The 22,617-nt window shown below is 43.1% G+C and overlaps 3 protein-coding genes across 20 annotated transcripts in view; 2 read left to right on the top strand and 1 right to left on the bottom strand.

Moving 5' to 3' along the window:
- The window catches only part of CCT6B (chaperonin containing TCP1 subunit 6B), a 47,603-nt gene extending 46,808 nt beyond the window's left edge, over window positions 1-795 (bottom strand). Inside the window, 1 exon segment of the mRNA XM_002806847.7 lies at window positions 598-795. Within this exon segment, the coding sequence (XP_002806893.5) occupies window positions 598-734 (137 nt within the window). The 5' untranslated portion in view covers window positions 735-795.
- A 118-nt stretch (window positions 796-913) lies between these two features.
- Window positions 914-2,555, top strand: ZNF830 (zinc finger protein 830). The gene has a single exon (XM_008997091.5). The coding sequence runs from the start codon at window positions 941-943 to the stop codon at window positions 2,054-2,056; it is 1,116 nt and encodes a 371-aa protein (XP_008995339.4). The 5' UTR covers window positions 914-940; the 3' UTR covers window positions 2,057-2,555.
- Window positions 2,556-16,369: 13,814 nt separating this feature from the next.
- The window catches only part of LIG3 (DNA ligase 3), a 25,302-nt gene continuing 19,054 nt past the window's right edge, over window positions 16,370-22,617 (top strand). For 9 of the 18 annotated variants that reach the window (XR_013535759.1, XM_078373840.1, XM_078373837.1 and 6 more), the window contains exons 1-3: window positions 16,370-16,438; window positions 18,777-19,327; window positions 22,009-22,152. Coding sequence is in view for 15 of the 18 variants with exons in the window: in XM_078373840.1 (XP_078229966.1) it covers window positions 18,781-19,327; window positions 22,009-22,152 (691 nt within the window). In the remaining 3 variants the exon portion in view is untranslated. Of the gene's footprint in view, window positions 16,439-16,565; window positions 17,329-18,776; window positions 19,328-22,008; window positions 22,153-22,617 lie in introns of those variants that run through there. The other 9 variants (XM_078373838.1, XM_078373836.1, XM_078373834.1 and 6 more) reach the window with 3 other exon arrangements.

The raw sequence follows: 22,617 nt of genomic DNA, 5'->3' as shown, positions 1-22,617 counted from the left end.
TTAATATTAATTTATTTTGTTCATTACTATGACAGTGTGTCTCTCCACTTATACCCTTTTGCCCTCACTGGTTTCTTTTCCTCACTCTTGTCTAGAGAAAATGGTGCTTAATATATATTGAAAAGATAAATAGATATGAAGAACCATAGGCACGGGAACTTGGATTTGATCCCATGCCACCTTCCTGGCTCTAAACCCTGTGCCCTCTCCACTGCAATACATTACCATACAAAAAAACAAAAATAACTACCTGTTGAATGTATGGGCTAAGGGCATGCAGTTTTAAAGAGCAGAGGAGTTAAATGCTTTATATTTTCAATGAGACACTAAATTAACTGACTTTCTAACTGCATGTGAACCTTGAGGAAAAGTGGGGGGTCAGGGGGTGTCATAGCTTCACCCCTTGGACCTTCTATTAAGGGAGGCTTTATTCCTCCACCCGCACCAGATGAGAGATACCCTCAGGTCAGGGATGAGAATGAGGGAAACCAAGCTCGCAAGAACATCCACATCGCTCCGTGGACGCCTGCCTCAGAGGGCGCCAGGACACCCAACAAGCCCCCAGCCGCCTAACGGCCGCTCCAACCGCCGTCTCACATTTTCATGGTGCCTTTAGGACCCAAGTTGGTCCTCAGCACATGCTGCAGCCCTCGGGCGGCGCATATATTGACGGCCAAGGCAGCCTGTGCCCGCGCCACCTCAGCCTTGGAGTTTACGGCCTTTATCGCAGCCATAGCCTAATCGCTCAGGGCGAAAACAACACACGCACACGCACACGCACACACATGACTTAGTGGCGATTCTAAGCAAAAACCCGAACGCCACGCCACGCCACGCCACGCTCACTTGAGCCTCGGCCAATCACCGCCCTTAAAAAAAAAGTGACGTTATCATACCTCGCCGGACGGAAGCCGGACTCGCTTTGGGTCTGGTCGCCAAGATGGCGTTCTCCGCCTCCGCTGGGACTCCGGCTGGGAAGCGAGTGGTAAATCAGGAAGAACTGCGGCGGTTAATGAAGGAGAAGCAGCGTCTGAGCACTAATCGGAAACGGATAGAATCTCCGTTCGCTAAGTACAACCGTTTGGGACAGCTGAGTTGTGTCCTGTGTAACACGCCTGTTAAGAGTGAGCTTCTGTGGCAGACTCACGTCCTGGGAAAGCAGCACCGAGAGAAAGTGGCCGAGCTGAAAGGCGCGAAGGAAACCAGCCAGGGTCCGTCAGCCAGCTCAGCGCCTCAGTCCGTCAAGAGGAAAGCGCCAGACGCAGACGGCCAAGATGCCAAGAGAACGAAGGCCACCTTGGTGCCTCAGGTACAGCCCTCCACATCTGCGTTGCCCACCAACTTTGACAAAATAGGAAAGGAGTCCATTAGAGCGACTCCCAGTAAGCCTTCAGGACTCAGTTTACTCCCCGATTATGAAGATGAGGAGGAGGAGGAAGAGGAAGAAGGAGGTGGAGAAAGAAAAAGCGGGGACGCCAGCAAGTTGCTGTCCGACGCACAGGGCAAGGAACACTCAGTTTCCTCTTCGCGGGAGGTAACAAGTAGTGTGCTGCCGGACGATTTCTTTAATAATAATCCTCCCAAGGCCCCCATAATTCCTCATTCAGGGTCAATTGAGAAAGCAGAAATCCATGAAAAGGTGGTGGAAAGGAGAGAAAACACCGCGGAAGCGTTACCGGAAGGTTTTTTTGACGACCCTGAGGTAGATGCAAGAGTACGAAAGGTTGATGCCCCTAAAGATCAGATGGACAAAGAGTGGGACGAATTTCAAAAAGCCATGAGGCAGGTCAACACTATTTCCGAAGCCATAGTTGCCGAAGAGGATGAGGAGGGACGGCTGGACCGTCAGATTGGGGAGATCGATGAGCAGATAGAGTGTTACCGACGGGTGGAAAAGCTACGGAATCGCCAGGATGAAATAAAAAATAAACTTAAAGAAATCCTGACCATAAAAGAATTGCAGAAAAAGGAAGAAGAGAATGCTGACAGCGATGATGAGGGGGAACTACAGGACTTGTTGTCTCAGGATTGGAGGGTGAAAGGGGCATTGTTATAAAGTTTTAAAGACCTAAGGTTTCTAACAGCCTCTGCTATTGTATAAAAAGTGCTGTCTCAATAGCTTATCGGTTACACGCCTAGAGATTTGGGCACCTGGATCGCTAACTGTATTGTTGAGATAAAATGAGCTACAGCACTTTGGTAAATTTGTATACAATGTTTTTGAAGTAAAGTTTTTGAAATTTCTTAAGTGTTATATACCAAAATGCCAACTTTTCCACAATAGGCCTAACAGTATCATTTTGTTGTAAAATCTGTAAATTGTAAATATTGTACGTAGTTAAATCTATATTAAGTAATTCCGTTTTGAATTTTTTTAATTAATAGAAGTCAGATTAACCGGCAGACTTTTAGATGAATGCTTAATGTGGTATTTGAGATGTATCTTCTTCTGAACCCTAAATCAAGTTGAAAAGTTTGGTTTTCTTGTTTCTTTGGTTTTTGTTTGTTTTTTTTAGAACACTTCATAAATACATAAGTCATTGTAGGTTAATCAATTCTCTTAGTATGCTGGGTTTTTTTTTTAAACATCGAGAAAAATATATGCCAAACATGATCAGCCTCCCTAAACCAAAGTTTCTCTTGACTAGACCCGTGATGGTCAGATGTGGTTGCACGGAGAATCACCTATGAGGCATTAAAATAAATTCAAGAGCTTGAGGCCTTCCCCTTCAAAAAATCAGAGATGGGGCCCAGGCAACTGTTTTTTAAAGCTCCCAGGTTATTCTAATATATGCCAAAGTTGGAGGGTGCCCTAAATCCAGAACCCATTTATATTTTTCAGGTTTTTATTTAACACATTCCATAAATTTGCTGTTTCTTGAATGAAGGAAATATTATCTTTTATTTATTTCATCCAGTCTTAAATTTCATTATCTTTAGTAGATTAGGGTCTTTATTTGCAGGTCCTATCTGTTGTAGAAAGAATATGTAAGTTGTGTTTCCAGCAGTAACAATTGGCTCTTGCTGGTCATTGATAGTTTAAAGGACTCCTTCCTTTAGAGATTGAGGTATTGAAATAAGAAAAGGGAATTTACGGTTCCTGGAGTAAAAATGCATACAGCATATCCAAATAAAAGTGAGCAGTAATAATAGCTAAGACCTATATAGTTCTTAGTGTGGGCCAGGCATGGCTCTAAGTGCTATACATAAATTAATCTAGTTTGCCTAAATTCCTTTTTTATGGAAAGGAGTACCAAGAGATAAGGTTTGAAAAGCCTTGAATGCTGAGTGAAAGCTTTTTGTGAAGTTCATATGAAAATAAACTGGAGGTTTTGAGTGAAGAATTACATCTGCAAAGAAATATGGAACATTAACAGTATATAGAATGGAATGAACATAGGGTAGAAGGAAGCTAGGAGCTACTTGAAAACTGCTGACAAGACTGATTAGCTGTAGATTGGGAGAAAAGGAATAGAAGTGAAAGAATTTCAAAGGAATAGCTAAATTTTGTGACACGAAGTGGAAGAAGAAAAACAGGAGGGATATGTATGGGATTCAAGATTTTGTTTGTATTTAGTGTCAGTACCTAAAAGAAGTTATCTAACACTTACTAAACAGTTGCTGTGTGCCACAAATTAATAATTGTCCTACTGCCTTTGGCAGTCTTCCTCCTTGAACTGCCAGCTGATAAGTGATAGCAACTTCAATTTGATGAGATAGCCTGCTTGCCTCACATGTGTGAACCCACTCTTACTCCGAATTTTCCTTCCCTTCATTCATCACTATTACTCCAGCAAGAAAGTGCCAATATGGGTTTGACTGGTGGGCCAGTACTGCCTTGGCTAGCAATCTAGTGGAGTACTGTCCACTGAAGATACAATGTGACTGGGTGTGGTGGCTCATGCCTATAGTCCTAGCACTTTGGGAGAACAAGGCAGATGGATCACGAGCTCAGGAGTTCAAGACCAGCCTGGACAACATGGTGAAACCCTATCTCTATAAAAAATACAAAAAATTAGCCAGGCATGGTGGCATGCACTTGTAGTCCTAGCTACTTGGGAGACTGAGGTGGGAGGATTACCTGTGCCAAGGGAGGTGGAGGCTACAATGAGCTGTGATTGTGCCACTGCACTCCAGCATGGGTGACAGACTAAGAACGTGTCTCAAAAAGTAAAAAATATATATATATATAATGCAAGACATAGGTAAATTTTACATTTTCTAGTAGTCAAAGTAAAAAGAAGTGAAAGTTTTAATGTACTTTATTTCATCTATGTCCAGAATATTAATGTTTTAATATGTAATCAATATTAAAAGATTATTATATTTTTTTTAACTACATTTTTGAAATCTAGGTGTATCTAACAGCACATCTCAGTTTAGACTGGCCACACTTAAGTACTCAATAGCCATATGTGACTAGTGGCTACTATAAAGAACAGCAGAGAGCTAAAGAGTAAGGTATCGAGGTGATACTTTACTTAAATTAGATGCTCAGGAGGTAGTGAGCATCTAATTTAACTAGAGCAGAGGGTTTACTCCTGGCAACAGTGGGAATGATGATTGAAAAGGTAGATTAGGAACATGTGGAGCACCTTGACTGCTAAACTCTAAGGAATTTCAACTTTCTCGAAGTTAACAATGTATCCTTGAAGTTTGAATCCTTAATTGTAACACAGTCAAAGAAGAACTTAAGTGCCAGGTGTGTGTTACTACTCATGTGAACCCCTGCTGGGCTTTTAGGAAGGCCAAAAAGCCCTCAAAATCTGATCTCAATGCTCTGTATCCAGAGCAGTTGAAATGGGGCCCTGACCATAATCAGTGCTCAATGAATCCTTGTTGAATTTGAGGTCAGTATAAACAGCTACAGCACCAAGTGCATCTTTCCTGATCCACCTATACATTGGAAAGCTCCATTACTATACCAACTCTGAGCTAAGTCAAATAGGTTTTGGCATTTGACTGAATCAGGGTTCCTAAATTGTAAGAATTGATCCCAAGGACTCCTTCCAGTCACATCTCTTTAGAAAGTCCCCTAATTCAGCAGTCATCACAATATAGAAGTGTAAATGCTATCGAGGTATCCTCTCACTTATCAACTTCACTTACCAATTTAAATCAATACCCCTAACTTGGAAGAAGGAAAAAAAAATGCTGATGCAACTAGCCTTCAAGTGTATATTTTTCCAGTGCCTTAAAATTTGCTATTTAATGATGGAAGTAATGATTGCTTTTCACACACCAGGGGACAAAATAGGCCACTGAATTTAAATTGCAGGAGAAAATGTAATTTAGGCCTAAAATCTTTAATAGTAAAAATCACTAGATTAGTGTGTACTAATGGAAAGAACCATGGAATTGGAACAGAAGACCTGCATTCAAGTTTCCACTCCACCTTTTTTTTCTTTTCAGACGGAGTCTCAAACTGTCACCCGGGCTGGAGTGCAGTGGTGCTGCAACCTCCACCTCCCGGATTCATATGATTCTCCTACCTCTGCCTTCCAAGTAGCTTGGATTACAAGCACACACCACCACGCCCTTGTGTTGGCCAGACTGGTCTTGAACTCCTGACCTCATGATCTGCCTGCCTTGGCCTCCCAAAGTGCAGGGATTACAGGCCTGAGCCACAGTGCCCAGCTTGCTCTACCTTTTAATGGTTCATGAGCTTGACCAAGTCACCTCTCTGAACTTTAGTTTGCTCCAGGGGTATGGTAAGAGTCCACGGAGACATGGGCTCTTTCTGATTAACACAGAATAGAAGGTCTTAATGGAAATGGCATGTTTCCTGTCAAAGAAGCACCAACTGGCTAGCTATTTGGCTAGATGTAGTGCCGAGGGTTTGAGTAAATATGGGAATGGTGACTAGACAGATAGATAACCTTAGATTGCTTTTTCTTTCTTTTTTTTTTTTTGAGACGAAGTTTCACTTGTTACCCAGGCTGGAGCGCAATGGCGCGATCTCGGCTCACCGCAACACCCACCTCCTGGGTTCAGGCAATTCTCCTGCCTCAGCCTCCTGAGTAGCTGAGATTACGGGCATGCATCACCATGCCCAGCTAATTTTTTGTATTTTTAGTAGAGACGGGGTTTCACCATGTTGACCAGGATGGTCTCGATCTCTTGACCTCGTGATCCACCTGCCTCGGCCTCCCAAAGTGCTGGGATTACAGGCCTGAGTCACTGCGCCCGGCCTAGATTGCTTTTTAATACTAATAGTCTATTAGCCTGTATGATACCAGGGGTATAGAAGATTTAAATTTGAACAAGGCTGGGTAGCTCACACCTGTAATCCCCACACTTTTAGAGACTGAGGTGGGTGGATCACCTGAGGTCCAGGAGTTTGAGACCAGCCTGTCCAACAGATAGTGAAAACCCATCTCTACTTAAAAAATTAGCTGGGCGTGGTGGCACACACCTGTAGTCCCAGCTACTTGGGAAGCTGAGGTGGGACAATTGCTTGAACCTGGGAGGTGGAGGTTGCAGTGAGCTGAGATCATACCAGTGCACTCAAGCCTGGGCAACAGAGTAAGGCTTCATCTCTTTAAATAAAAAAAAAAAAGTTTGAACAGAGAAAAAGAATCCCAGAACTCCCGCATTCAATTTTATATCTACATTTCCTGCCTTAATGATCACATCCATTCCTATAGCTTTAAATATCAACTATGTACTGAAGATTCCCAATTTATATCTCCAACCTTGGCCTTCCTCCTAAGTTTCTGGCTCAGGTAAGTACCTACCTAACATTCCACTTTGAGGTTTAATAGGTGTCCAGAATATAAAAACTCTCAAACAGAGCTTTGATTTTCTTCCCAAACCTGTACTCCTCAGGCTCGTCTCAGTAAATGGCACCACTACCCACCCAGGTGCTCAAGGCAAACCCTGGGAGTCACCCTTCATTCTCTTTCCTTTCCCTCAAATCTAATGCACTAGTTAAGTTCTGTCCATTCTGCCTCTAGAATATGCCTAAAATCTGTCTTACTCCGATGCTCAGGCTGGAGTGCAGTGGTGTGATCATAGCTCACTGCAGCCTTGAACTCCCAGGCTCAAGTGATCCTCCTGCCTTACCTTCCTGAGTAGCTAGGACTACAGGTGTGAGTCACCAGGCTCAGTTAATTTTTTTTTTGGTAAGGACAGTGTCTCCGTTACCCAGGCTGGTCTTAAACTTCTATACTCCAGTGATCCTCCTGTGTCAGACTTCCAAAGTGCTGGGATTACAGGTGTGAGCCACTGTGCCCAGCTTCCCTCTACACTATTGACATCTGGCACAGGATAATTCTCTGGGCTGGGGGCCTGTCCTGTGCATTAGAGGATGTTTGGCAGCATCCCTGACCTCTACCCCCTAAATGCCAGTGGCACCGTCACAACCTCATCACCTCATAATGTTAGCCTAGAGTAGCCTCCAGTTGAGATCTACTGGTCTGTTTACAACTAACTATAATATATGATAAAATATGTTTGTGCAAAGTGTTAGAGTGGGTGGTGTGTTAGAGGGAGCAACTGATTGCTGAGAGGAGGGTTCAGAAAGGCCTCTGGGGAGGCAAAATTTACACTTGGCCTTGAAGGATGAGAAAGACTGTGCCAAGCAGTGAAGGAGGGAATGAGTCTTGTGGACTAAGGTAACAGTGGCACAGACACATGGAAAGTATGCAGTGCTGGGGAAAGCATCACCTCAAGTACATGGAAGAATGTGGAGAAAATAGGACAGGAAGCCCAATGGGGCTAATTTACGAAGAACATTGCATGTGATCCTAAGCAATTTAGACTCCAACCCCAAAGCAGGTATCTAGCGTGGGAAGGAAGCAAAAAAAGTACATTTGTTTCTTGGAAAGACTTATCATCCTCAACTGGGAAAAGACAGAGACGGTGGACAACAATGAATAATTCCTTCTTTTAATCTGGATTTTCTTTGCAGTTTGGCTCTTTAGCCCAAAGCTTCTATACTCCTCCAAATGAGAGGAAAGAAAAACTAGAGAAGTTCTCCTATTTTAGAACACAAGAGTCACTTAAGAAAAAGACTCAATTTTACTCCTCCAAGTAGTCCTTGAAGCTACTTGAAAACCTCTCATAGCAGAAGCTGATATATTCCTTTGGTTGATGTATTTTTATTTTAATTTTCAAAAAGTTTAATTAGAAAATATAAGCACATGAGGAAGTACAGAAAATAATATAACAAACATCCTGTACCCATTAGCCAAAAATTACTTTAAGAAATAGAAAGTATCAAAGAGTGAACTACATAATTAATTTTTAAAAAAAGAAATAGAAAGGACAGAACACAGCTAAAACTCAAGTTAAAGACAGTTTAGGTTCTAAATAGATACTTGGACAGGAGGACACCTGGCTAACATTTGCAGCATCAGACATCAGTGATGTTCTGGAAAAAGGGCTTTCTCATCTAGTCTGTCCGAATGGGCCCATTTCAAAGACAGTGGTTCCCTAACCCAGCTATATCCAATGCCCTATCCTGGCCTACTCAAGGAGATTCTAGGTCAGTGGGTCTAGGTTGGGGCATTGGAAACAGCATTTTAAACAAGTTCTTCAGGTAGTTCTGCAGTGGCAAAAACCAGTGCTTGAAGCAATAATGTAATCTGTCACCTATTCATCTGTTGATAACAGATCTTGCCTCATAGGTTTACTCTGAAGTTTAATACGTACACACACATTGCTTAGCACTGGCATATAAGAAGCACACAAAAATACTTCTTAACAATAATCAATGTTCACTGAGTACATCTTTAGTATATTCTATGGTACAAGGGTCTTCAAGGAATTCAAAGATATATATCAACCTCTCTCTGAAGGCAGAGTCTGAGTTTATCCTATTCACTTAATCAATGCCCGGCACAAAGCAGACACTCAAATAATACTTATTGAATAAATGAGTGGAAAAAGTGGCCCTGACCGTCAAGGAAATTACAATCTGGTTGTATTATAAATAGTATATAAGAAATTGGGCACGGGCCAGGTGCGGTGGCTCACATAATGTCAGCACTTTGGGAGGCTGAGGTGGGAGAGTCGCTTGAAGTCAGGAGTTCAAGGCCAGCCTGGGCAACATGGCAAGATGCCTTCTCTACATAAAAATTAGCTGGATGCGGTGGTGCACTCCCAGCACTTTAAGAGGCCAAGGCAGATGGATTGCCTGAGCTCCGGAGTTCCAGACCAGCCTGTGCAATATGGCGAACCTCTGTCTCTGCCAAAAATACAAAAAATTAGCCAGTTGTGGTGGCATGTACCTGTAGTCCCAGGTACTTGGGAGGCTGAGATGGGAGCATCGCTTGAGCCTGGGAAGTGGAGGTTGCAGTGAGTCAAGATCACACCACTGAACTCCAGCAAGATGGCATCTAAAAACAAAAAAGAATAAAAAAAAGAAAGAAATTGGGCAGGACCAAAATATTAAACTACTGGTTATACAAAGTGTAAAGAGGGCTAATCAAAAGTCTAGGGTCTGAGTCCCATTTTGCCACCCATTAGCTGTGATATCTACCTGGTCAGTTTATTCCCTGAGCCTTAGTTTTATCCCCTTGGGGAATTAGGCTATGTCTGGGTACTAAGGACCCTCCCAAGAGGATCTATCACCAAGACCAAGCCAGGAGCTGCAGGCAGGGGCAGTGGCAGCATGAGTGGTCGGGAATGCTTCAAGAGGGCTTAGGTGGCACCTTCTAGAGAAGGAAATAAAAGGTGTAGAGGCACTCCCGACATAAAAGAAAGGCAGGAGGAACAACAGACGTAAAGTGTTCAGCCCAGTCTTCAACCTCTGCCACTGAACCAAAGCTAAAAAACCAACTACCATCAAAACTACCTATCAACCAGCCCCAGATCCCTGTAAAGGAGAACTAAAGTCTACCTCCCAAATAGGCTCGTTTCTTCATAAAATATATTTTCCTTTGAAAATTATTAACTTGTCTCCTGAAAGACATAACCATCAGGACTTCATGCTAGAAAACCCAACCCAGGAGTTGCTACCACGGAAGATGGTAGCAACTTTGAGTTTTTCTCATACCACATCTGTGACTTGAACCCGCTTTTTTTTTTTGAAATGGAGTTTTGCTCTTGTTCCCCAGGCTGGAGTGCAATGGTGCGATTTTGGCTCACTACAGCCTCCACCTCCTGGGTTCAAGCAATTCTCCTGACTCAGCCTCTGGAGTAGCTGTGATTACAGGCACCCACCACCATGCCCAGTTAATTTTTTGTATGTTTAGTAAAGACAGTGTTTCACCATGTTGGTCAGGCTGGTCTCAAACTCCTGACCTCAGGTGATCCACCTGCCTCGGCCTCCCGAAGTGCTAGGCATGAGCCACCATGCCCAGCCACCTCAACCCTCTTCTTAATACCGCCCCAGAAACTCTCTCTCTGTCATAGATCAGCTACTCCCAAAGGCAAGTATGACTCCTCCCAGCTCTGCCCTTCCTCAATCTGACAGCTGTAGCACAATGTATTTAAAGGAGAGGCCAAGAAACCCCCCGGTTAAGAACCAACCTCCACAGCCTTTATTGAGAATGAAGAATGATAAGCTGATTTGAGTTATTATATCTTCCTACAGCTGTTCCCTTTTAAATATTTATCCTGGCAAATGCACCACCGTTTTTTACAACTTATTTTAATTGTGTGACTATTAAGCAAACCAACCCATAAAATCAGCTCTTGCTGCTGGGATTTATGTGATTCATAGACCACAGCTGATTAAAAAAGGGAATCCACTGAAAATGAATTAGCCTCACGAGTGCCCCTCACTGTCTCTAGGAAGGTGTCAAGCCTTTTCCCAATTCCTGCTTGTGGCTCCCAAGCTACCACAGTTAGTAACATAGAACATGAACACAATCTACCCATTTCCCTGTGGCTTTTTTCTTAACAATCCTGATGAGTCTAAACTGGAAGTCAGGGATAGAACAGTCTTAAAGGAGGTAGAAGAAACTCTGAGAGCCTCACAAACAGGATAAATGCCCTAGAGGATTTACATCAAAGTCTGTAGAAAGAATTTAATTGAAGACTTTGAATAGCTGGGAAGAAGCATGAGGTATCCTGATTATTCACCACCAACTTAGTTCTTGTTTGGATCATAAAACTGCTTTGAGACTTCATAAAAGCTCTTCCCCCAAAATGTGCATGCACACAAATGTTCATATAAAATTTCAGGAGATTCAAAGACACCCCTGAGTCCATCCACAGTTCCTCTAGGGATCTATAAGCCTCAATTATTTCTTACTATCACTGTTACCACCCAAGCTGCCCTCATCTCTCCCCTAGATTATTACAGTGGCTACCTGACTCATCTCCCAACTTCTCTACACAGCAACCTGGCAGACAGTGATTCTGTTAAAGCCTAAGTTAGATCACCTGACTTCTCTGCTCCATACAATCCACTAGCTTCCCTTCTCACCTGGAATAAAAGCCAATGTCTTTGCAGTGTCTTACAAGACCCTACAGGATCTGTCTCCTTGCTGACCTCATCTTCTGCTCTTCTCACTTTTAACTCCAGCTGCTCTAGCCACATGGATCTCCTTGCTATCATACCAAATGACAATCACATTTTTGGCCTCTGAACCTTTATCTGATGTTCCCTCCAACCTCAATCTGCATGGGGCTAACTCATTTCTTCAAATCACTTCTCAGTTGTTACTAATAAGGCCTTCCTGACCTCTATTTAAAACTGCTGCTCTGCCCCTGCCCCACATCTCCCACCCTCCTCCTCTGCTTCCTTCTTCTCCATGGCACCCTCTCACTTATTATGTCTTATGCATTTTACTTATCTCTTTGTTATTTATCTCCCATTAGCTCCATGAGGGTGGGATTTTTGTCTGCTTTGTTTCGCTACTGTATTACACTCCTGGAATTGTGCCTGACACAGAGTAGGCACTCAATAAATACGTGACTGACCAATCCATGACTGAGTGATTAAACTCTAATATGAATGTATCCAGGCTGGGTAGTGCAGAAGAATGTACATTTATTGAAATATCTCTAAGTGCCAAGCAGTTTGCAAGCTGACATCAGTCATTTCATTTAATTAGCACATACAATCCCAAGACTTATTTTGTCCTCATTTCACCACCACCCCAAAAATGAAATACTTAAGCATAAATCTAATACAATATGTACAAGATGTATATGAGAAAAACTACAAAACTCTGATAAAAGAAATCAAAAGACAAATCTTCCATGTTCATGGAGACGAATACTCAATATTGTCAAAATGTCAGTTCTTTCCAATGTGATCTATATATTCAATGTAATCCCAATCAAAATTCCAGCAAGTTCATTTGTGGATATTGGCTTTAGAAACTGATTCTAACGCTTATGTGAAAAATCAAAAGATCCAGAATAGCCAACACAATATTGGAGGAGGAGAACAATGTTGGAGGACTGACATTATCTAAGTCAAGACTTGCTATAAAGCTACAGGAATCAAGACAGTGTGGGACTGGTCAAAGAACATATAAATAGACCAGTGGACCAGCATACAGAGCCCACAAATAGACCCACATAAATACAGTCAATGATCTTTGATAAAGGAGCAAAAGCGATACAAAGGAGAAAACAGTCTTTTCAAGAAATGGTGTTAGATCAACCGGGGATCCACATGGCAAAAATGGAATCTAGACAGATCTTACACCCTTCACAGAAATAAACTCAAAATAGATCAGAGACCTAAATGTAAAACGCAAAACTCTCCCCATTTCACCATGAAAACTGAGATCCAGAAAAGTTAACAAAATAGACGAGTTAGAGACAGCTGATAGTGGAACATAATTCAAGCCTGTCTGTATGAATCCAAAGCCGAGATCTCCCCACCACATTTTGCCTCATTCTCCTTGGTAGACCAGTTCCAACTTTTCTAAAGAAATGCAACTGCCAGCTTTCCTACCTAGTTCCATATCTTTTGTAGCTCCATTTCACAGCAGGGGACCTGAATCAGAGATTAGGGGGTCCAGGGGGCTCTCATCAAGCAAAACCAACATTTAGAGCCTGAGTCTTTTCAAGTTTATATCAAATATTGTTACAATATAATAAACAACTTCCTAAGGGATCTTAGCACTTCCAGAGTTTCATTCATTCATTGCATTCACTCATGAGTTTCATTCATTATTACTTTATAAGATTTTAAATTTTTTTTTCTTAATTGAGATAGTCTCACTCTGTTGCCCAGGCTGGAGTGCAGTGGCGCAATCTCAGCTCACTGCAACCTCCGCCTCCCAGGTTCAAGAGATTCTCCTGCCTCAGCCTCCCGAGTAGCTGGAATTACAGGTGCATGCCATCACGCACAGCTAATTTTTGTATTTTTAGTAGAGATGGGGTTTCACCATGTTGGCCAGGCTGGTTTCAAACTCCTGACCTCAGGTGATCCACCTGCATCAGCCTCCCAAAGTGCTGGGATTACAGGAGTGACCCACCACGCCAGGCCCTGTTTGTGTTTTAAGCTAAGTGTTATTACATAAGAATAAACTTTTACAAAATTAAAAAGCTTGGCTGGGCATGGTGGCTCACACCTGTAATCCCAACACTTTGGGAGGCCAACACAGGTGGATAACCTGAGGTCAAAAGTTCAAGACCAGCCTGGTCAACATAGTGAAACCCTGTCTCTACTAAAAATATTTTAAAATTAGCTGGGTGTGGTGACAGGTGCCTATCATCCCAGCTACTTGGGAGGCTGAGTGAGAGAATCGCTTTAACCTGGAAGGCAGAGGATGCAGTGAGCCAAGATCATGCCATTGCACTCTAGCCTGGGTGACAAGAGCAAAACTCTGTCTCAAACACACACACACACACGCACACACACACTGTTGTATAACAATTTTTTGAATCAATTTTTTCTTTCTTATAAATATGTTGCCCAGGCTGGTTTTGAACTCCTCCTGCCTACCTCAGCCTCCCAAAGTGCTATGATTACAGATGTGAACCACTGTGCCCAGCCAATATTTTTCCCTTTATATCCTTATTCTATAAGTTTTTCCTATTTAAAAAAAATTTTTAATTTTTTTTTGCTTTTAAAACTTTTTTGTTAACAAGACACAAACACACACATTAGCCTAGTAAGCCTTCACAGGGTCAAGGTCATCGGTATCACCATCCTCCACCTCTATCTATATCTTGACCCACTGCAAGGGCTTCAGGGGCACTAACATGCATGGAGCTGTCAGCTCCTTTGATAACAATGCCCTCTTCTGGAATACCTCCTAAAGGACCTACCTGAGGCTATTTTACAGTTACCTTTTTTTAAAAAAATAAGTAGGAGCAGTTGACTTTTTTTTTAATAAGTGGGAGTATACTCTAAAATAACAATAAGGCTGGGCACAGTGGCTCATGCCTGTCATCCCAGCACTTTGGGAGGCTGAGGTAGGGGGGATTAACTTGAGGTCAGGAGTTCGAGACCAGCCTGGGCAACAACATGGTGAAACACCATCTCTACTAAAAATACAAAAATTAGCTGGGCATGGTGGCAGGCACCTGTAATTCCAACAACTCAGGAGGCTGAGAGGGGAGAATTGCTTGAACTTAAGAGGCAGAGATTACAGTGAGCCGAGATTCTGCCATTGCACTCCAGCCTGGGTGACAAGAGTAAAACTGTCTCAAAAAAAAAAAAAATTAGCCAGTCCTGGTGGTGGGCGCCTATAATCCCAGTTACTTGGGAGGCTGAGGCAGGAGGATCGCTTGATCCCAGGAGGTGGAGGTGCAGTGAGCTGAAATCATGCCATTGATTGCTCTTCAGCCTGGGCGACAAAGACCCTTGTCTCAAAAAATTAATTAATTAATTAAATGACAATAAAAAGTATAGTATAGTAAATATATAAACCAGTAACATAGTCCTTTATTATCAAGTATTATGTACTGTACATAATTGTGTGAGCTATGCTTTTATAGAACTGGCAATGCAGTAGGTTTGTTTCCACCGGTATCACCACAAACACATGAGTAATGTGCTGTAACTACATGAAAGAGATTTTTCAACTCCATGATAACTTTAGGGGATCACTCTCAAATATTTGGTCCATTGTTGGCCTACATGTCCTTATGTGGTGCATATTATTATTTTAATTATTATCCTTTAATTTTTGAGATACATGTGCAGAATGTGCAGGTGGTACATATTATTAATTAGATACTTTTTTTGGTACGAATTTTTTTGGTGTGTATTTTTTTCACTTATAGTACATTTCAAATCCATGCAACATTCAAATGCTCAATGGCCACGAGTGGCTAGTGATTACAGCACTGGAAAAAGACAGATACAGTCAGGAGACTTAAGAAAAAATGTAGCAAATGCAGTTGTAGAGATGTGCTCAAGATCACTCAATTATCATAGCTAGGACGGGAGTCTCCTGTGACCTTCTAATTCCAAAGCCCTTGTTCATTCTGCTGCACATTAGAGAAAAGACAAGCTTTACTCCCCTCCAAACAGTAGAATCGCAGTTAGTCAACCAAACTAAATGTATCCAAAACAAAACTCATTCTTCTACCCCAATACCTCCTCTTCCTCTCTCATTTTCTATTTCAGTTGATGGCACCATTATCTTTCTGCTCACTCAAATTATTCTTATTTTATCCATAAATGAGCACTTTATCTAGAAGATCATTTAAATTCTAAATTATCTTCATAAACGTACTTATTTCCACCCTAACTAACTGAATTTATCTCTCGCATGGGTCACATTCCGATTTGTTCCCTTGCCTTAATCTCTCCCCACCCAGCTTCAACAGTATTCCCTAAGACTCTTCATGGCTCTCCATCCTCTACAGAGTAAAGACCAAACTTCATCTCACAGCACAGAATTCTCTCGGGAAGAGGTCACTTACCCTGAGGCTGCTACTCTTGTAAAAATCGCCATCCCCAACTCTCATGGAGCTGGCTTGAGATCTGAGATAATACACTATGAACGATATACAATCAAGGAGTTACTCCTCCATCACTCGTTTACATTTTATATCTACCTGCTATTTAGCGCCTTATTTCAATTCCATGAAAGTTACTGAATACTAACTAGGCTGTCTGCGAGACACAGAGAAAATACAGAAAAAAAAAAAAAAAAAGATTGACGCGATCTTTGCCTTCCCCGACCTCATTACAATATAGTTTATCCACCAAAAATCTTTAAAAACTAGCTCCTCTCTAACAGTATGAGGAAATCAAGGGGACCCTCGGAAGTTCAGGCCAGGCTGCGTCCCGAGGAGCCACCATGTCCCCCCAACCTCCGCTTCCCGGGCCGCGATTGCAGGTGGAAAACTACTCCCAAACAGCACCCAGCAGAATGCGACTACGACTCTAGAGGCAGGCGGGGGCGGGGACAGGTCGCGTGGCTACGGCCTTGGCTCTTGCGCCTGCGCGATGCCTCAAGCTCAAGGACCCGTATTTAAAGAGACAGGCGCTCCAACCGTCGTGGGCTGCCGGCGGCCTGTGGGGAGCTAGTACCGAGTCCTGAAGTGAGCGCCGGAGCTGGAGAGGCAGGTGAGGGGCGGCGCGGCCCGGCGTGGGGAAGGCAGTGGGCCGGGGCGGGGAGCTCGGCGCGGCCGGGGAGCCAGTCCCCCCGGCTCCTCCCCCGCCCGCCTGCGGAGCCCCGGGGCACACCCTCCGTGACGTGACTGCCCCCCGGGAGCCTAAGGAGAGGCTCGCGGCTCCCCGGGACCCCCATGGGGCCGCACAAGGCTGGGAGGCCGACGCCCAGGCTTTGCGCCCGGCGGGACCCACGGGGCCTTTTCGGACCCCGGCCCGGCGTGCGTCCTCCCGCGCTGAAGCGGGCGCGCTCGGGTGGGAGTCTGGGAGCGCTGATCACTTCCCGCCCGCGTCCCGGGCCCGGTGGAGGAGCGCTCCTTTCTGCCTTCCCCGGGGGCTGCGGCCTAAGCCCCCGCCCCGCAGTCCCCGCCACTCCCCGACAGCGACGCGGGGAGGCCTTGGAGAAAAGCGGCGGCGGTCAGGCCTCAGCAGTTTCCTTCTCGGGCCCCTGGGCTGCGGCGGTTGTGAGGGTTCCTGTGGGAGGGACAGACAGTTTCCTCAAAGCTGCATTGTGCCTCCTCGTGGCCCAGCGCATCCCGAGCTTCCTCAGATACGCTGGTTTCATTATTGGGGCCCTAGAGGTTGCTCTATAAATCGATCTTCTAGGAAAAGTGTTGAAACTCACTTGTTCTGACCTCCTACTTCCACTTACTTCACCTCTGTGGTTCTTAAACTTTGGGCGTTATGTAGCCCTTTGTGAATGTCACGAAAGTGATGGACCTCCTCCAAAAAACCGTGCATTTTCGAATGTACATTTTGTATACATTTTTAGGGAGTTCAGAACCAACCCCCACCATACCCAGCGCATTTATGGATTCATTGTAATTTTCCCAACTATCCGTGAGGTAGGTATTATTTACCTTGTCTTAGAAATAAGAAAGCAGCCAGGCGCGGTGGCTCAAGCCTGTAATCCCGGCACTTTGGGAGGCCGAGGCGGGTGGATCACAAGGTCAAGAGATTGAGACCATCCTGGTCAACATGGTGAAACCCCGTCTCTACTAAAAATACAAAAAATTAGCTGGGCATGGTGGCGCGTGCCTGTAATCCCAGCTACTCAGGAGGCTGAGGTAGGAGAATTGCCTGAACCCAGGAGGTGGAGGTTGCGGTGAGCTGAGATCGCGCCATTGCACTCCAGCCTGGGTAACAAGAGCGAAACTCCGTCTCAAAAAAAAAAAAAAGAAAGAAAGAAGAAAACAGATCCAGATAAACTAAGAGTTTTCTCCCAGGTAACAGTCCGTAATGTACGGTCAGACTTGCACTCCCATCCCTTATTTGGGGTCCACCTGCTTTCCTCTGCACCAAGTTTCAGTACAGCAAGCAAAGCCTGCTTTTTATTATAATATAGCAATTTTGCTTCACAACATGTGCAGACTGAACATAACTCCAGTATACTTAAAACTAGGACTATAAAATGGTTTAGAAAACATGAATCTAAGAAGATGCTGATATAAACTTTTTCCATTTGGATTGATTTACGAGTTCCTATGAGTCCTGCTGTCCAGTTACTTCAGCATTCCCTCATTCAAGTTGCTGAATTATAAACAGGTTAATTGCACATTAGGAGCCTCTTCTTAAAAGATAAAGACTTCACTGATCATAATAGGAGCTAACATTAATCAGTGAGAGCTCTTGCTCTGTGCCCAAATCTGTTTTAAGGGCTTTACTCTTAGAACAGCTCTTTGAGTTAGGTACCATAATTAGCCACATTTGACAGATGAGGAAACTCAGAAACTTAACCCATCAAGGTTATACAGCCAGTAAGTGACTGAGCTAGGATCTGAACTCAGGCAGTCTGATTCCAGGCTTAGTTGTCTCTCAATATAGGGATTGTAATTAAATCACAAATCTATATAGTGGCTTGATTTCTGAGGATGGCATATTATGTTAAACTTCACAATAAAAGCTTCATGTATAATGTAATTTTTACTGGGGATTAAAAAGAAACTTCAGGATCTTGTAATACTTAAAGGTCATCATCCATTATGAGTATCATATGTTGCTGATGGCCTAAAAGGAGCTTTTATGTTATTTGGATTTTCTTCATTGTGATGTACTAGATGTACATGTGTGCATTAGATAATTGAACACCCTTTTGCAAGCTCGCTTTTCCTGTGTCAGAACTCTCTTTCATCCTGTAGAGTAGACAATGAATGTAATACTTGGGAAGTGTTTGATTAGTCAGCATGGACTATATAAGACACTGGCCTTTGGGAAATTCAAAGCCTATCTCCTTGTTTATCTCTCTCTTTTTTTTTTTTTTTTTTTTTTTTTGGCTTTCTACCTTTTCATGCAGCTGTATGTCTTTGGCTTTCAAGATCCTCTTTCCACAAACCATCCGTGCACTCAGCCAAAAAGAACCGTGCCTATTCCGAGGACATCACTGGCCTGATGTAAGACAATTCAGCCAGTGGTCAGAAACAGATCTGCTTCATGGCCAGCGCCTCTTCCTGAGAAGAAAGCCTATTCTGTCATTCCAGGAAAGCCATCTAAGATCACGTGCCACCTACCTTGTTTGCTTGCCAGGGTTGCATGTGGGACTCTGCAGTGGCCCCTGTGAGATGGCTGAGCAACGGTTCTGTGTGGACTATGCCAAGCGTGGCACAGCTGGCTGCAAAAAATGCAAGGAAAAGATTGTGAAGGGCATATGCCGAATTGGCAAAGTGGTACCAAATCCCTTCTCAGAGTCTGGGGGTGATATGAAAGAGTGGTACCACATTAAATGCATGTTTGAGAAACTAGAGCGGGCCCGGGCCACCACAAAAAAAATCGAGGACCTCACAGAGCTGGAAGGCTGGGAGGAACTGGAAGATAATGAGAAGGAACAGATAACCCAGCACATTGCAGGTAGGGTAGATAACACTGCTTTCTCATCTTAACGGTGTTGAGAGAAAAAGGGATAAGGAGTTCAAATGCTTTCTTTCTCTTTTTTTAACTTTTTTTTTTTTTTGAGATGGGGTCTCACTCTGTTGCCCAGACTAGCGTGCAATGTCACAATCATAGCTCATTGCAGCCTCACACTACTAGACTCAAGTCATCCTGACCCAGCCTCCCAAGTAGTTGGGATTACAGGCACAAGACACCATAACCGGTTTTTAACACTTTACTTGGAAATTATTTTAAACTCACTGAAGTGTTGTGAGATTAAAAATAGTACAAAAAACGCTCTTCTTTTACTCATATTTGCCTATTAACATTGTACTCTTCTTTGCTTTATCATATTTGTTCATGTGCTCACTCACTCGCTCTCCACAAAGGCACGTGCGCACACACACGCCTGCGTGCATGCACTCACTTAAAACCATTTGAGAGTAAGTTGCATACATCATGGCCCTTTAAAAGTCTTCAGTGTATATACCTTGAGAACAGGATATATGTTCATTATTCAAGCATAATACAGCTATCAGCTTCAGAAAATTTGTCCTTCATATAATACGTTAATCTACCCTCTGTATATTATTTTTTCAGTAGATTGAATCATACCTTCAATAGCTTTCCCTGCAGTATAGGATCCCAGTTTAGGATCATATCAGCTGTTGCATTTAGCTGTCATGTTTCTTAGGCCCCCTTTAATCTGAAACATTTCCATAGTCTCCCTCTTATGACTGATATTTTGGAAGAATAGAGTACCCATTACTATCCTCTTTTACTATTTTCCCTGTAGCATATAATTCATTATTGTACTTAATTGATACTTAATTGTGTCATATTTGGCCAGTTAGGAATCCCTTTACATTGTCCTATGTGTCCTCTGTACCATCATTACTTTTTTTTTAATTACATACTTCTTTACTCTTGGGCATAGCAAGTTTTATCCTGTATGTATCCTTTACTCTTGGGCAAGCAAGTCTTATCCTGTATGTATCCTTTCCCAGCCCTGAGATTTGCAATTTCTTTGGGGAGTCCAGATTCCTGTTAGTGGGAAATGGTATTAAAATCTGGATGCTGTGTGTCCACATTGTCTTGGGGTATCTGTTTCTTTCTTTTTTCTTTCCTTTTTTTGAGACAGAGTCTCACTCTGTGGCCCAGGCTGGAGTGTAGTGCCACGGTCTCAGCTCACTGCAACCTCTGCCTTCCAGGTTCAAGCGATTCTCTTGCCTCAACCTCCCAAGTAGCTGGGACTACAGGCGTGTGCCACCTCACCCGGCTAATTTTGTGTTTTTAGTAGAGATGGGGTTTCACCATGTTGATATAGCTGGTCTCAAACTCCTGACTTCAAGTGATCTGCCTGCCTTGCCTCCCAAAGTGCTGGGATTATAGGCGTGAGCCACTGTGCCCAGCCATGGGGTGACTGCTTCTAAGCCCTTTCAGCAGACAGAGATAGAAAATACCCTAAAATCCAATAAAAAATTAAAAAAAAAAAAAAAAAAAGAAATGCCAAATGTGGGTGAAGGGGAGAAGCAAAGCAAAGCACACTACCATGTGCGTACCTACGCAACGGTCTTGCACGCTCTGCTCATGTACCCCAAAACCTAAAATCCAATAAAAAATTAAAAGGCAGCAAGTGCACCAAAGAAAAAAAAAAAAAGAAAATACATGCATGTATATGCATGTAAAATCCATACCTATATATGGATATATATATAATATGTTTGCATGTACATGCATATTTACATATGCATATTTTAGAAATTTTATGCCAATACCTCCAAATCCAGTTAGTCCTCTTTGACCTTTAGTGTCTGTAAAATAATATTCATACCTTCAACTTAGTTCTGGTCGCCATAGGAAGACTCCTAACAATGGCTCTAAAAAATGGGTATCTAACCTTGTTCTTTGAAAGGAAAATAGGCTTCCTGGAAAGAAAACTCTACTTCTCATATACTTTATTCTCAGACACCCCGTCCCACCTTGCACCTGCCTTAGCTATCTGTCTCAGCCTTTGTTACTTCTTAATCCATCTCTCATTTGGAAGAAGAGAAATATAGGTAGAGTTAATGACTAGATAACTAAGCAACTGGAAATTTTCTTTCCTATGCTAGATTGACATGCTCTGTGATCCTCATTTACTTTTTGTTCATCTCTAAATTAAAGCTGATTCTGTGGAGTTGGAGTTCCCTAAGTTTTATCCATCAAAATGTGATTTCTGATTTCCCCCAAATCATTATTGCTGGAGATCATCATTTATGGGATAAGAGGTGGAGAATGGTGATGAAAATTTAAGTTACTAATAGAGGTAAATGGTAACTGGATCTTTTTTTTTTTTGCCAATCAGTTTGAGCTTATAAGGTTGCTCAGGTTAGCCTTGAACTCATGACCTCGCCTTCGCAAGTGCCACGACCTCCGGCCGGAGCCACTTTGGACCCCAACTGGATCTTTTGTCTCCAGAATATCCTTCCCTCCTCTCCCCCCATTACCCTATTACCTGCTACCCCCACTCAGAAACTACTAGCCACCAGCCAGCCTTGGGCTAGTGGTAGGGTAGTAACTTAACAAGCAAGGCTCTAAGAGCAGTTGATAGATTCTTTGGACATTTTTGCAGAGATCTTTCACTGAAAGATATTTTATCTTCTTTTGGGATCCTACAGATCTGTCCTCTAAGGCAGCAAGTACACCAAAGAAGAAAGCTGTTGTCCAGGCTAAGTTGACAACCACTGGCCAGGTGACATCTCCAGTGAAAGGCACCTCATTTGTTACCAGTACTAATCCCCGGAAATTTTCTGGCTTTTCAGGTAAGATAGGTTAGGACTACTTTAGCTGTTATAGTGTTGCTTTTATTTTGTATTCTACTTAGGATTCTGGCTAAGAGTGAAAAATCTGTGCTATCTCATCTCATTAATAATCTGCTTCTGTCTGAGCACAGACAAGTAATGGCTAATTCTAAGCATTCCATTTGTTTTTTTGTTGTTGTCGTTTGGTTTTGGTTTTGAGGGTTTTCTTTAGGTGGGGTCTCACTCTGTCACCCAGCTGGAGTGCAGTGGTGCAATCTTAGCTTACTGCAACCTTCACCTCCTGGGTTCAGTTGATTTTCCCACCTCAGCCTCCCAAGTAGCTGGGACTACAGGCACCCACCACCACGCCTGGCTAATTTTTGTATTTTTAGTAGAGATGGGGTTTCACCACATTGGCCAGGCTGATCTGGAACTCCTGACCTCAGGTGATCCACCCACTCCAGCTTCCCAAAGTGCTGGGATTAC

This window comes from Callithrix jacchus, chromosome 5, assembly GCF_049354715.1.
Source record: "Callithrix jacchus isolate 240 chromosome 5, calJac240_pri, whole genome shotgun sequence".
In the NCBI taxonomy this organism is placed as follows: Eukaryota; Metazoa; Chordata; class Mammalia; order Primates; family Cebidae; genus Callithrix; species Callithrix jacchus.
Note: the sequence above shows the minus strand (reverse complement) of the source record. Positions and strands in the feature narration are given on the sequence as shown.